We start from the raw sequence: 15,452 nt of genomic DNA, 5'->3' as shown, positions 1-15,452 counted from the left end.
GATCTGTTTAAGCAGTATTATAGGCAGTCTTCGCCCATCCTCACACAGATCAGGCCTGATAAAAACCAACAAACAGTTAGATAAATAAAGATTTTTTCGAAACTACGTTGACCAAAATGCTTTGCGCCAAACACTTCCTAGTTACTCTGTGCCCTGGTTTCCTTCTTCTGTCAGCTGGTCGAGCTACGACAACAATAACTGTCAGGACGACAGTTTTGGTGGAGGTCTGTGTTTTTATCTTAACCTGTAATTATTATTTTGATCGCTAGTCACGACATCCGGTTTAAACGCCTCCTTACTCTGATCATCGGTTGAAGATTTGATTGTCCCGCGCGAGCCTCTGACTCGCGTGGAGATAGCTCCTCGCGTCACTTTCATTCAAAACTGGCTGCTCAGCGTGGCTCTGCCTGTTACAAGCTACCATGTAAAATACACGTCAGTCCGCTCTAAATGCACACAGCTGTGCGGGCTGGTCGCTGCAGTGGTTACAGTTGAGTCAGTGTCGTGTGATCGTCAATTCTTTCTTAAATTCAGCAAAAGCTCGGCGTTTTCGTTATTGATTAATGCGTTTATCTTTGATGCAAAGAAAATCAACAGCACATGTATAGATAGCAGCAGTAGCAACTTTTGTCTCTCCTTCTTTTCACCAGTTGGTCTGAGGACGGAAAGCTCTGCTCGTCAGATGATCAGGAGTCTGCAGAGCCTGGATGGAGGATTTCAGGCGGATATACCTCCGTCTGTGTAAGGAGGGAGGCGTGGAGCCTCAGGAGGGTGTTGTAGCTCAGCTCCAGGAGAGCAGGTCTGCTCAGGGCTCCAGACTGGACCTGAGTGGACAGAGCCTGTCTGCAGATACCTGCTCAGTGCTGGCTAAGGCCTTCCATAAGGATACTGTCTTTACTGAGGTGTCACTCAGTGACTGCATGCTCAGCGAGGAGGGTGCGTGAGGACAGTCTTTATGTAATGTGGAGAATTATACAGTATGTGCAAGTGTATGGTGCTCGTTGATGTCAACGATGCAGTGAGGTGGCCCTGCCCGAGTCACTCTGCTGCGGCACGTCTATTTAACGTACTTTAGTCAGTCTGATGATTGATAAAACTATCAGAGCGAGTGTGTTAGGCTACATATCACACAGATGCTGTCAACAAAGTCCTTTGGTTCTGATCCTGAACACATCTTCACATTTACAGAGTTTTCTCTGCTTGAATTAGAAGGATAAATGCAAGCAGTCTTTTTTAAATGCAACAAACAAACAGAGAAATGGAGCACATTCATATAGATCTCTTTTCTCATTAGCATAATAAACCACATTTGCTGCTCTGGTAAATATTGTGACTCAGGATGTGTTAGTCACTGTGCTGTGTGTGACTCTCAGGTGCCAGAGTGCTCCTCAGTGGACTGTTTGACAACACGACTGTCAAAGTCCTGGATCTGAAGGTACCAGCTCCCAAATTAGACTCTCCACACACGGTGACACTAGTTTTATCTTATTGCACAATGTCTGTGTGTCCTTAGGTTGTGTTTTTATTGTTCACAGGGGAATAACCTGAGATCATCAGGAGCTGAGGTGCTGGGACAGTTGTTGGCACAAAACAAGACGCTGCGCAGGTAAGACTCATGCTTTTCCTGTCTGTGTGCCATTTCATTTCTTTCCCTTATGGAGGTTAATAGTTGTGTAGCACCGGTTTACAACTACAGATCGTAAGCTGTCTTTTAACAGCGGGAGACCTGTGAAAGCCCACAGGCTGAGTGTAGAGACACGCAGACACTTTAGTGATCACACAGAATATTTAGTAGTTGAGTTAACCACACAAAAACCGCTGTAGTCACTTCTGTTTTTGGTGAGAAACACTCTGACACTTTGTATTTCACCACAAATGAGTTTCAATCAAACAACCAAGATGTGAACAAAAATATTGCATTTGTGGGAATTAAAGCGATTTTCAAACACCTGACATGAAAGTAAGAGCAGACAGCCTGTAGTGTGGGACATCATACTGAAAACAAAACAAACCCATCAGAGAGACAGCAGAAACGTGACCCAGTCGTATCACGCATTTCTGATCATTGCAGGAACCTGTCAGCACATAGTGTGAGCACTGAAGAGTGTCCCTAATTAACTGGCAGTGTTTGGTTTTTGCAGGCTGGTGCTGGAGTGGAATGCGTTGGGCGTGTGGGACGAAGCTTTCTCGCTCTTCTGCAGCGGTTTAGTTTCCAACTGCGCGCTGACGCAGCTGGACCTGCGCAACAATCAAATCAACCACCATGGAGCGTCGGCGCTCGCTCTGGCACTCAAACGCAACAGCACACTGGAAGTTCTAGGTGACTCTAACTGGTTAACGTCATGTACCGTGTTGTTCGGTAGAGAACAGCTTTTAAGAGCAGCCTCCGTCGTATGGCAGCATCATAAGTTTAGGTTGTAGAGGCTGCTGTTGTCATCAGCACATGGTCCATGCTAACTCCTCTTACCTCTCTCAGATCTGAGGTGGAACAATATTGGTCTGCTGGGAGGCAGGTCCATGCTGGAGGCACTTCAGAACAACAAGAGCATAGTGCAGCTGGAGATGGCTGGGAACAACATTCCCAGTGACACGCTGAAAGCTCTCGGTAAGTCCTACCTGAGGTCGTAACGCTAGCAGTATGGCCTCGTTAGCGTTACTATAACATGGTCACGCTGAGAGCCATCTTTACCTTTCAGAGCAGGCCACAGGGCACAACTCAGACAGGCGGTCCACCCTGAGGGAGAGTCGCAGCCGCACACAGGTCCTCAGCAAGGAGATTCAAACACTGAAGGAGGAGAAGGGCCGGCAGGTAACCTCGCATTCCCGAACTGCAGACACCACAGGTCAGCCATTCACCTCCAAGAAACATTTCTCCCAGAGAAGCGATCAGAAGTCTACAACCTGTCTGAATACGGGACTTCTGATCCTCCCAGCACTTGCACCACCAGTAGGAAATCCCAGTGCATGCACTCTTGTAGCTATAGCCCACTGTGGTTACAGATCCACAGATCCACAGACCACAGGATGGATTCTGTAAAGGTTTATTTTCTGTGTAGTGATGCACCTTTATTTACTTTTCCAAAGAGACAAATGCAAACAGATCAATGTCAAAAAGCAATTTGCACTCGAGAGGTGAGTGCAGCTGTTTCTCATCACGTAGTGGACACACAGCCTAGTTCCAGCTCAGTGTCCATACCAAAGTGAATCCCATAAATAGCCAAGACACACATATCGGTACAAATCAGGTTAACGTTTGGACTAAGCTGATAACGGTGGAGCGAGGGTTGAGGGAGTCTGATATCTTCACGGTTGTCTACACAAATTTGTAACGTGTAGTCAGATATTTCTGTGAGTCATAATGAACCACAGTAATGTCCAGATAACCTACTCAGATTAAATACAGTTTTTTATTTCTAACTTTTGTTTCAGTTCCTGAGCCTGATGGAGACCATAGACAGGCAGAGGGACGAGATGGGGCGCTCCAGTAGGTGAGCGGTGACTCTGTGGCCATTGGCCAATAGCCTGGAAGATGGTGTGTGGGGACACCTGCATCCTCTTATGATTCTGTGACTTTCTCTCTGTCATCAGGTCAACCTCCAGTCAGATCGGCCAACTCCAGGAAGCTCTGAACGAGAGAAAGTCCGCTGTCAACTCTCTCACCGCAAAGTAATCGTTTCCTCCTCCATCAGTCCTCGTCCAGCAAACAGCTGTGTGAGAAGACAGCTGCTCGTATATGTGGCTGCTGCAGTCATACAAGAAGAAAGCACGAGGATCACTTTATATCAGGAGACTTGGCACTCAAAAAAATGCTGAAATCCACGGAGAGTTCTAAGCCCCTCCCCCAGTTAGCCAGTCGTGTCGTGCTGCCGCGTGTGAACAATAGGTTGTAATGCTGTCAAACTGTACGTGTGCCCAGCAGGTGTGGAGTAACGTGTCACAGGAAAGCTCTTCACATAAACTTTGTTACAGAGTCACAGAACGTTGTTTGTTTTTGACGTGTGGGTTTGAGTCCCACTGAGCACTGAAGTGATCGTTGTCCAAATAACTGCCTGGATTTCGTTTACAATCTAGCAGAAACGCAGGGTTCTGACTTACTTCAAGGTCACAGCTTTCAAATGCTGTGGATACATCTGGAAAAACACAGCACATGCAAAAATGCCCCCAGACATCTTGCAACTGAAGGATTTTTGCATGAAGCCACGGCCAAAAAAGTCAGCAAGCTGAGGAGAGCGGTGGACAGTTATGCAAAAGGCAGAGGAGTTATTTCTGCCAGCAGAGAACAAGAGAAACAAGAGGGAGTCCAGCCCTCCTCTCCTTCTAACCAACACCTTTATTATGAGCCACTCTGCAAACGCAGAAGCTCTGATGCGTTAGGACACTGGGATGATCGATGACGATTATGGTTTCCAGTATCCCAACATGATAGCAGTTCTTTGTTTGTCCTATTTTCATGACAGCGATGTCATTCTGAGGAAGTTTGCAGGAAAGTCTCGAGACTTGGCACAGACGTCAGTTTGGACAAAGGATTAGCTGATTCTTGTTTGGTAGTCAGAGATTAAAGATCGGTGTAACCGGGGCCTCAAACATGCGTTTAACAGCATCATCTGTTGTTGTGCAGGCTGCAGATGACAGAAGCTGCCCTCGCACTCTCTGAGCAGAAAAACCAAAACATGGGAGAGCTGCTGTCTCGACTGAAAGCTGAGAAAGAAGAACAGAGGGAACAACACAGCAAAGCGAGGAAGAAAGAGCACGAGGTACAGAGTGATGGCAGCTTTACCTTTCAATGGTAGGACACTCATAAACAAGCTGAAACACATGACCGGCATGTACATGCTACGTGGCCGATGAGCTCACAGAGTCAGCAGACAAATCCAGCAATACTAAAACATAATAACATCATGCAGAGCAGATGGTGTTATAGTGCTGCTGAAAGCCCAACAATGCCGTCAGCTTTCTTTTTTCGCAGTAATGTTCAGTGACCATAGAGACAAAAAGGAGGTTTGACACTGGTTTGTGAGGAATAATGGATCCAGTCCTGCTTTAAAAGTGGCTGCATGACCACATCACATAGAGACAATGGAGCCGAGAGCCTGAGGTGGAGAGAGTCAGCTGCTTCTGCTGGTGAGAATAAACAGTGATGATGTTTGCTGCTCACAAAACAGCAAGACAGTGGCTCCTCTTCCTAAGGTGGCTGAGGAGGACTGGCACAGACGGACATATCACTCCTTCTGTCATCCAGAGTACTCTGTGTGGCTGCATCGATAGGCTGAAGCGACAGCAGGTCTGTCCCACCTATAGAGTCTTCACACTCCTGCTGTGGGCAGGTGTTAGCGGAGCATCCACACCTGAAGCAGCAGCAGTTATACAGCAGTAGAAGTTTCAGTCCACAAACCAGCAGCTGCTGAACTGATGAGAACCCAAACTCTGACTTCACCCGCAAACCAAACTCACTCTACAAACGAGTTGATTTAAATTGCACATAATTCACATACCCCAGAACATTTATGTGCATGCACACTACTGCAGACATTTGATTTGATTTGATTGAATCTTTATTTTGAACATGTTGAAAAAGTACAACAAAATAGAATTAAAAGAGACAAATGAACAAAGCAAAACAAAAGGAAAACGAGCAACCACAACTCCAAATAACGTTCATGTTCAAAAAGGAGCAGGAAGAAGCTTATTTAATCCCACCCATTTCCCACTATCTAGTATCAATAGACTACAGAAATACCTCCTTGCATTATATGTCATGTGTATTTTTTTTTATTCTTATTCTTTTATATATATATATAAATATATCCATACATACGTGTATATACACATTTTCAATAACCCCATTAACACCTCAAAGGACACAACCTATATATATGTATATATGTATATATGCATATGTATATATGCATATGTATATATATATAAAAAAAAAAAAAAACACCCAGCACGCCCCTGCGGGCGGTTTATCCTTCAAGCTCGGGTCCTCTACCAGAGGCCTGGGAGCTTGAGGGTCCTGCGCAGTATCTTAGCTGTTCCCAGGACTGCGCTCTTCTGGACAGAGATCTCCGATGTTGTTCCCGGGATCTGCTGGAGCCACTCGCCTATCTTGGGAGTCACCGCACCTAGTGCTCCGATTACCACGGGGACCACCGTTACCTTCACCCTCCACATCCTCTCGAGCTCTTCTCTGAGCCCTTGGTATTTCTCCAGCTTCTCGTGTTCCTTCTTCCTGATATTGCTGTCATTCGGAACCGCTACATCGATCACTACGGCCGTCTTCTTCTGTTTGTCTACCACCACTATGTCCGGTTGGTTAGCCACCACCATTTTGTCCGTCTGTATCTGGAAGTCCCACAGGATCTTAGCTCGGTCATTCTCCACCACACACACACACACACACACACACACACACACACACACATACATATATATATGTATGTATATATGTATGTATAATTCCCCCCTCAAATTGTATCCCCGTTCCCTTTTAGAAAACATTTTTAGAATATTGTCAGGAAGCAGGTTATTTATTGCTTTATATATAATTTGTGCAGTGAGAAAATGAACCAGATCTGTGAATGTTAGAATTTTTGATTTTAAGAATAGTGGATTTGTGTGATCTCTGTAACCAGTTTTATGGATTATCCTTATGAGTGTATATATATATTAATATAGAATATTTACTAAGTAGTGTTTTAATGCACAAAATCCAAAAAACTTTGAGTCTTTGGTAGTTTGGTGGTAGAGTGTACGACCACGTCACACATTTGAGGGAGATCTTCTTCCAACGACACCTGACGTGTGTGTGTGTCTGTGTGTGTGTGTGTGTGTGTGTGTCTGTGTGTGTGTGTGTCTGTGTGTGTGTGTGTGTGTCTGTGTGTCTGTGTGTGTGTGTGTGTGTGTGTGTCTGTGTGTGTGTGTGTGTGTGTGTGTGTGTGTGTGTCTGTGTGTGACGTGTGACGTGTGTGTGCGTGTGTGTGTGTGTCTGTGTGTGACGTGTGTGTGTGTCTGTGTGTGACGTGTGTGTGTGTGCGTGTGTGTGCGTGTGTGACGTGTGTGTGCGTGTGTGCGTGTGTGTGACGTGTGTGTGCGTGTGTGTGACGTGTGTGTGTGTGTGTGTGTGTGTGTGACGTGTGTGTGTGTGTGTGTGTCTGTGTGTGTCTGTGTGTGACGTGTGTGTGTGTGTGTGTGTGTGTGTGTGACGTGTGTGTGTGTGACGTGTGTGTGTGTGTGTGTGACGTGTGTGTGTGTGTGTGTGTGTGCGTGTGTGTGTGTGTGCGTGTGTGTGTGTGACGTGTGTGTGTGCGTGTGTGTGACGTGTGTGTGTGTGTGTGTGACGTGTGTGTGTGTGACGTGTGTGTGTGTGTGTGTGTGTGTGACGTGTGTGTGTGTGTGTGTGTGACGTGTGTGCGTGTGTGTGTGTGTGCGTGTGTGTGCGTGTGTGTGTGTGTGTGTGTGCGTGTGTGTGCGTGTGTGTGTGTGTGTGTGTGTGTGTGCGTGCGTGCGTGTGTGACGTGTGTGTGTGTGTGTGTGTGTGTGTGTGTGTGTGTGTGTGTGTGTGTTACTGTCACCTCTTCTCCGTCCTTCTGTAGGACGCTGTACTGAGACAGGGAAAACTCCTCAGAGACATCCAGAGCCTGACAGACACCAACGGTCAGCTGAAGAATAACGTACGAGGCCTGTCTTTTCACATCATTTGCACTTTGGTATTTGCACTGTGAGCACTCTGGGATGACGGTGTGTGTGTTAGGTGGAGGAGATGGAGCGCAGGTGTAAGTCTCAGCAGCAGCTGATCTTTGAGCTGAAGCAGGAGCTGACCACCAGCACAGCTGAGCTCAAGCTGCGACTAGCACAGGCTGAAGGTAACGTTATCAGCTATGAACATATAAAGTCCTTTTGTAATGTGAACGGCAGCAGAGATTTCCTGTGTGTCTGACAGACCGTTTGGAATCAGAGAAGCGACGGTCCAAGCAAGCCCTGGATGACATGGACGGTCTCCGGCAGAAAGAGGTGTGCTGTTGGGTGGCACACAGCGCCACGTAGAGGAATCAAAATAAGAGCAAAATGTTTTAATAGATGGGGTCATTTTAACAACATCAGTTACTGAAAGTTTATGTTCCTGTGAAGGTGGAGCATATAAACCGACATCTGGAAGAAAGTGAGCGGGCCCTGCAGGATCGCATTTTCAAACTGGAGGGACAGCGGATACAACTGGAGGAGGTCCGAGCTCGCACCACTCTAACTGCAACGCAACATACAAGTATTTATGTTTACCACAATCAAAGGGATGCGTGTTACATCGCCCAAATCTGTGACGGAGGAACTTGGCATACCACATAAGATACACTCTTGTATCATCTGGCTTCATGGACAGATAGAGCTGGGTGTCATCAGCATAGCAGTGTAAATGTATGCTATGTCTTCTAATGATGCTGCCTAAGGGAAGCATGTATAATGTAAACAGAACTGGTCCTAGCACTGAACCCTGTGGAACTCCATAATTAACCTCAGTGTGTGAAGAGGACTCTCCATTTACATGCACAAACTGGAGTCTATTAGATAGATATGATACAAACCACTGCAGTGCAGTACCTGTAATACCTACAGCATGTTCTAATCGCTCTAATAGGATATTATGGTCGACAGTATCGAACGGATCCAAAACTGGAGTGTCTCTGATTTTGATCTGTCATATTGTGAATGGAAGATATATACATTACCTGAAGTAGTGACACATCCAGGGATGTACGAGCTTTAACACAGAGCCTGAATTTAATTTTGTTTCTTTACTATATTTAAGGTTCAGTGAGTCTCTGTTTATTTAAGGATTGAAGGGTCAACTTTCCCTAACTGTATATTCCAGACAGTTATTCAAATCCACAAGCAAACATCTCTTTGGCACCAGGGAATTTCCCAGTTATCAGGCCAAACTGAAGGTGACTGTAGAGAGCATGGGACACCTTGGTACTGCAGAGGACAATGATAAAACCACAGCTGCTGCACACAGTTTAATAAAACAGTTTCCCTGTAATCTGGGAGCATTTCTACAGAATGAATGACAGTGAAGTGGAACTCTTAATCCTACACCCAGAGTGGGAGTTAACGAATCACCCCGAATGTGTTTCTCATGATAATCTGTCGTCTCATCTGTTCCAGGAACTGAGTAAAGCTAAAGCAGCGTTTGTGGCAGAAAGGGCCCAGGCAGAGGAGGAGCTGGGAAGAGTGCGAGCCCAAGTGCGTTTGGAAGAGGTGAGTTCAAACTTTGGTCACTTACCGACTCACAACCTAAGTTTTCAAAGGTGGTGAGTGGAGAACGAGCATCTCCACTCCGGTGGCCGTACTTTTCTTTCCCCACCCACCACTTTGTCTTTGACTAGCAGGACGAGTCATTTACTCAGAGCTCTGAGGAAAAGCAGAGCGTGGCTGAACCCCACCGACCCAACTGTCATCATGCTGTCAGTGTGTGTGTGTGTGTGTGTGTGTGTGTGTGTGAGTGAATCTCTAAATCTAAATCATCCTTAAAATGACCTCAGTCCTTAAATTAATGAAAATGTTCTAAGCTGAGTAAAAACGTCTTTTTGCTTTGACCTGCAGTGACCCTGCAGTCACAGCATCAGGCAGAGACGAATGAATCATTGCTCCACGTGATCATTCCTCATGAATGGGTTAAATGCAAACTGCACCATATTTTATTTAATATATGAATATTTTGACGTACAGTGAGCACAAGCTCGCTGAAGTGGCAAAGACAAAGAAACCTGGGGAGGCAAACTGACTCCACAGGCTCCTCTGTAGAATAAACGCTCTCTCCTTTAGTTACACAGATTTGTTGGTTTATCACACAACTGATCAGAAAATCAATATGGGCAACGTATTGGGATTGCATCATATTGTAAGTTTCCCTAATGTTAAAAAGCACTGTCACCTGTAATAGCTGGACTCTAATACCTGAGAAAGACCCTCCACAGCATTTCCTTCTGTGTTGATTCCTCTGAGCAGCAGGAGCACGCGTCGTCCTTGGAGGAGAAGCTGCGCTCGGTGCGTTCATCCCTGCAGGAGGTCCAGCTGCACTGTTCCCAGCAGAAACAGACCATCTCTGAGCTGCAGGCCAAGAACAGCCAGCAGAGCATCGAGATGGACGGACTACGACGCAGGATAGAGGAGCTGCAGCAGGTCAGGATGCACCAGCTGCCTGTTGTACAAACACCACTCCCACTGTAGCTCCTGTATCTACAGCAGAGTTTGGGCCTAGAACAGGTTTCAGCTGCCACACCTCTAACTCCCACCAGCAGAGGTGGCTAAAGTACACACAGTGTTTCCATACTTGTGTTAAACGTTACTCAGTAACAGTGAAACAGTACAGGCTCTGAAACGTACTCAGAGTAGGACATTACTGCCAGATGCTTTTGTGGAGAGCTAACTGAAGCTCATGCTCTGTTATCATTACAATCAAATAATATTAGCACATAAAAGTAAAACCTCTGCCTCCACATCTAAACAGAGAAATGAGCACTAGAGGTGGGTCTTTATAATCGATTCATCGATTAAAATCGATTCTGGCTTGGATAACGTGATATCAATTCATTAAAATCCTGAATCAATTTTTAAATATAAATTTATTTTTGCCCGAAACGCCAGAATCTCAGGTTAAACCTCACAACATTTCAACCACCAAACAGCTAAAACAGTGAATGAGAGCAGGAACAGGCTTCTGCACAGAGACGTAAACGCGATGTGACTTTCTCACCGACGGCACGGTCGGGGCTGAAAGCCGACAGCTCGCTGATTCTGATGTTTCGGCGGGTCGAGCTTTGTGTTCACGCCCTTTTTGAGCTGATTCTAAAGCTGTTGGTTTGATCTCTCTCCAAACATTATTGACCGAACCAGCAGCAAAAGAAGATCCAAACTACGCTTCACATAAACGACAACAACTCGGACTTTTGCTGTTTTGCTTCCACCAGGATAAAATCTCACTTCATGCACAGCTCTCTCTCTCTGTCTGTAGTTTCCCGTCTAAAAAGCTGTTTTCTGCATTATTCGTTTGCTTATTGCACAAGTTGTTTACAGGCTGTTTTTTTTCCTTTTACTTACTTCCGACAAGAAAGCCTCATTTCTGCTCTTCCATGGGCTCCTGAACTTATTTAAAATTATGCAAAATTGCAAAACGCTCAGCTGTGTCTGTAATAAAACTGCTGTAACTTTGCTCTGCTTCACGTCAGCAGCATCAGGTCATGTTCATATAGGGCTGCTCAATTAATCGAATTTTAATCACGATTACGATCTGGGCTTTCAACGATCATTAAAAATGACTGAGCCGATTATTAGCCCCTCCCTCATTTATCCGCGACACCTTAAAGGCCGTCCGTGAAAATATTGCATAAACCGTCCGTGGCGCAAAAAAGGTTGGAGACCGCTGATTAAGAGGACCCGAGGGAAGCTCGGAAAGCTCGGAAAGCTAAGCAGAAGTTATTTGGAGAGTGACTGCTGTTGGTTGAAAAGAGAGGTAAAAAAACTTCAGTGGTGTTGCACACTATTTTATATTATTTTTTAAAGTCATTGTTAACCCTTTAAAGCCGGTCAGAGCAGCACGCTCCGTGTTGTGTAACTATTTTTAAATCCCTGTAGAACCGGAACCGTGTAAGCTAGCGCAATAATTTGTTTTGCATATGAAACCGGAGGAGTTGTACTTACATCTGATGCCATCAGCTTGTCCTCGGTCACGGTTTCCTTCCACATATAGCTTTGCAAAAACTGCATAAAAAGCTCTTGCAGGAACAAAAACATAATATTCCAGAAACTTCCCACATTGAAACAGACGTCAGCGCGAACTGTCGCATGTCCGCCATTTCCTGGCCGAAACCGGAAGTGACGTCATTTTCGCGGAAATTGTAGTTTTTTACTTGTAGGCCTTAAAAGCCTATACTGGTCATGTTTGACTTTTCTGAATAGTTTCTGGGATGCTTAGAACTCGAATTCCACTGCTGGAAATAGTTTATTTTGATGCACCTGCTGTTTTCTTTGCAAATTTGCATCATAGGATTGTTTTTTGTTTTTCCTGCAGTATATAAAAATTGCTGTATCTCCAAAATAAAACTATGAAGACACTCAAAATAAATTTCCTGTTGTTGTAAACTATTTTTTGCAACTTTTTTGTATTTAAAGTTTTGAGGGATAAACCCTTAAATTTCTCCAAGTAGAAATATATGTAAAAAACAAAAAACAAAAACGATTTTCAATTTTTTTGTAGTTTATTGCACTTTTTTGCAATTAATGTAGTTACTATGGACTTAATGCAGACATATTATTAAAATATGGGCTATAACAGTTATATAGCAACTTGAAATGCTCCCACAAATGGCACTACAACATGTAAAAAAATAATATAAGCTCTGGCGGACTTGGTTCTATGGTAGGTCTTAAAGGGTTAAATAAATATCGTCAAATAATCGCGATCTCAATTTCAGTGAAAATAATCGTGATTATCATTTTTGCCATAATCGAGCAGCCCTATGTTCATATGTTGATTAATGGTTTTCTTTCGTTTTTGATCTACTGCAGAATATTTTACGGTCATCGGCTATAAAAAACCAGGCCAGGAAAATCTCCTTCATGCTTTTCTGTGTTTTATCCTCAGTCACTTTGACACAAAGGCCTCTGCTGTGATGCTCACACCTTTGATAAAGTCTCACAAGTGTCAGCTTTCTTTTGATAGATATAAAAACATGGAAATGTACTGATGCATGACCTGGATTATAATATTTCTGACTGTCTGAGGCAAAATTTCCCCGATTCCAATAGAATAGAATTGAATCGAATCGTGGATCGAATCGATTCTAGAAATCAGTGATGATACCCAGCCCTAACGAGTCCAGTCGGGGTCAAAGACTGGCAGTACTGGCTCCATGTTGCTGTTGTGAGCTGCAGCAGGTCTTCTTTGTCTGCAGGCTGTGATCAGCTGACCTGTGCCGCTGCTGCTCTGAGGTTTACTGCTCTTTGATTTGATCTAACACAAGCTATCTTGACTGATTTGCTCTGCCTTCATGCACACTCCTCTGCTGCAGTGCTAGCTTGATGCTGAAGCACTGCAACCACCATGTTTGGACATCTACACCAAAATTGCCATTCTGGACCATTGCACCTACTTTAATACCCGAGCATAGCTCCATAAATGATACATCAATGTTATGATTTTGTCTCCTTCATTTCTTTGTAGGCAGTAAACCTCGGTGATGCTAGATATACAGCTAGCTTGTGTCAACAGGAAACCAGAAGACAGGAGCAGCCCTGAAAGCACAGCTACCATAGTGTTGGCTGCATACAGCCAAGCATCTGTGCAGGCTGGTGACTGATGTAGCAGACCGAACCAAAGGCCACATATAGGGGTGTTGAACTCCAGGCATCGAGGGCTGGTGTCCTGCAGGTTTTAGATCTCACCCTGGGTCAACACGCCTGAATCTAATGATGAGTTCATTACCAGGCCTCTGGAGAACTTCTGGACATGTTGAGGTCATTTAGCCATTTAAATCAGCTGTGTTGGATCGAGGACGCATCTAAAAGCTGCAGGACACCGGCCCTCGAGGCCTGGAGTTCGAGACCCCTGCTCCACACAGAAAGGCCCGGCCAGGAGGTGGAATCGAACTCTGTGAGGCAGCAGCGCTAACCACTGCACCACCGTGCTTATGAATGAATGAAAGTAACCTATCAGCAAAGTGCTACTTATATTCATTCATGAGTCCGTGTCAGAGGCATGTGGTCTGTAAACACTGTGACGTGGACCTCCAGTGACACTGTGAGGAAGCCTGCAGGAACTTTTGTCCTGTAACAGTAAACAGTCTGCCTTCTTTCATCTGAACAGCATTGTCTAAAGTAGGGAAGCTCCTGACTCGCAGTGGAGCTGAAAATAAAGAAAAGATTTCTGACTGATTCCTTGTCCTGAATCCAGAATGCAGCACCAAGAGCTGTGGAAGAGAAGTTGTTTCCACACATAGAAAGAATTTTTTCATTGGCTTTGAATTGTTCTAAAATTTAAATAAAATCTAAAAAGAGAAATAACTGAAATTGAATTGAATTAAAGATGTTGGAGCAGGGACAAATCTGTACACTGACTCGAACAGTTACTGTCAGAGCCTGAAACGCTGAAGTAAATTGGCCTAATCTGAAGTGATAAATGAGGGGTGCTGTGCTCTTACAGGAGCTGTGCTGCAAAGACCAGGAGAAGGTGGCTGAGTTGAGCCGGGTGAGGGTGGAGCTGCAGGAGCAGATTGGACATCTCCAGGCAGAGAGGACGGCACAGGGAGCACTTAAAGAAAAGATCAGCGCTCTGGAAAGAGAGCTTAAAGGTTCGCCGTCCGCTTTTGTTCCGGTTACTTTTAAACTTTACATAAACTTTGCGTCTTTGTGCCAGGACTGTCTGGAAGCAACAGTGTGACTTGATTCTGTGCTGCTCTCTTTCATGCTGTTCTCTCTCCGGTTTGCCCTCTTGTAGTGCTGAGTAGTAACCACAGGGAGGCTCTTCTGGACAAAGAGAGCGAGATGTCTTCCATGTTGGAGAAGCTGCGGCTGAAGGAGGCAGAGATCCATAGGATTAGGGAGGATGAGGCCAACAGAGCCAGCTATTTGCAGAGTGCCGTCCTCTCGTACATTCACGGTTCTCCTCTGGGACACCACAGCAGCCTCCAGAAATGAGCCAGCAGGGCCTCTCTCAGGGCTCCCGCACTGGGCAGGACCAGGCATAGCTCCACAGAGCTGAAGAATATTCTGACGTGGACGATCAGTGCTCAGCAAATAATAACCATACCTAACATAATGTTAAAAATGACAAATCTCATCAGGACGTGCTCAGTTCAATGGTGTGCTACTTTCTTTTTTTATTGCTACTTTTAATAAATACACAGCGCACTTTAAGTGCCAACACTTTCCACACGTTCCAGTGAGTGTAGTAGAAAGCAACAAGGTTTTCACATGATGAAAAATAAGAATCGGCTGTGCATTTGTAAAAGGAACTATGGCTTCACTGAATGATGGAGCGAATGGATTTACAGTGGCTGAGGGGAAGAAGAGAGAGCTGTCTGAATAAATACCGATTTCAAAAACTTCTAACAGTCCAGAGGCTGCAAGGCAGCCATCAAACATCTGCAGATGTTTCACAGTCACACAGCTGTTCACACACATCCAGCACATGGTGACTATGACCTTCCACATGTGAAGGTCAGCGCTGCTGAAGGAGTCCTGTGATCAGAACCTGGTCTTGTGTCATAAATTTCCATTTTTATGTCCTTCGCTCACACAGTACACGTGATAAACTGTACTTAGCTTTCACTGCAAGCCAGCGTCATTTCTGCCACTTTTATCCAGTTTGAGTAAACGTACATGTTTACAGTCAAAATGATATTTGGTTCAGATATGCCTTAATATTGTATACTACAGAGTAGACACTGATGCAGAGCAGGACA

General features: G+C 44.9%; 1 protein-coding gene across 1 annotated transcript; it reads left to right on the top strand.

The window, feature by feature from the left end:
• The first annotated feature begins 172 nt into the window (after nt 1-172).
• Nucleotides 173-15,327, top strand: lrrc45 (leucine rich repeat containing 45). Its single transcript, XM_085361154.1, has 18 exons — nt 173-224; nt 651-936; nt 1,374-1,435; nt 1,536-1,606; nt 2,142-2,320; nt 2,477-2,605; nt 2,697-2,809; nt 3,430-3,488; nt 3,589-3,666; nt 4,619-4,754; nt 7,593-7,670; nt 7,751-7,862; nt 7,940-8,010; nt 8,128-8,220; nt 9,157-9,249; nt 10,000-10,173; nt 14,192-14,339; nt 14,486-15,327. Exons 2-18 carry the CDS (start codon nt 708-710, stop codon nt 14,683-14,685), a joined length of 2,025 nt encoding a protein of 674 aa, XP_085217280.1. The 5' UTR covers nt 173-224; nt 651-707; the 3' UTR covers nt 14,686-15,327.
• Nucleotides 15,328-15,452: the final 125 nt, after the last annotated feature.

This window comes from Diplotaxodon limnothrissa, linkage group LG8, assembly GCF_057381915.1.
Source record: "Diplotaxodon limnothrissa isolate DT_005_m linkage group LG8, D_limnothrissa_male_GT1.1, whole genome shotgun sequence".
NCBI classification, from domain to species: domain Eukaryota; kingdom Metazoa; phylum Chordata; class Actinopteri; order Cichliformes; family Cichlidae; genus Diplotaxodon; species Diplotaxodon limnothrissa.
Note: the sequence above shows the minus strand (reverse complement) of the source record. Positions and strands in the feature narration are given on the sequence as shown.

Excerpts from the sequence above, each read along its gene's own strand:
- lrrc45 (XM_085361154.1), top strand. The coding sequence starts at position 708 with ATGGAGGATTTCAGGCGGATATACCTCCGTCTGTGTAAGGAGGGAGGC. Across the intron at positions 937-1,373 it reads CTGCATGCTCAGCGAGGAGG|GTGCCAGAGTGCTCCTCAGT; the intron begins GTGCGTGAGGAC and ends TGTGACTCTCAG. Across the intron at positions 14,340-14,485 it reads TCTGGAAAGAGAGCTTAAAG|TGCTGAGTAGTAACCACAGG; the intron begins GTTCGCCGTCCG and ends GCCCTCTTGTAG.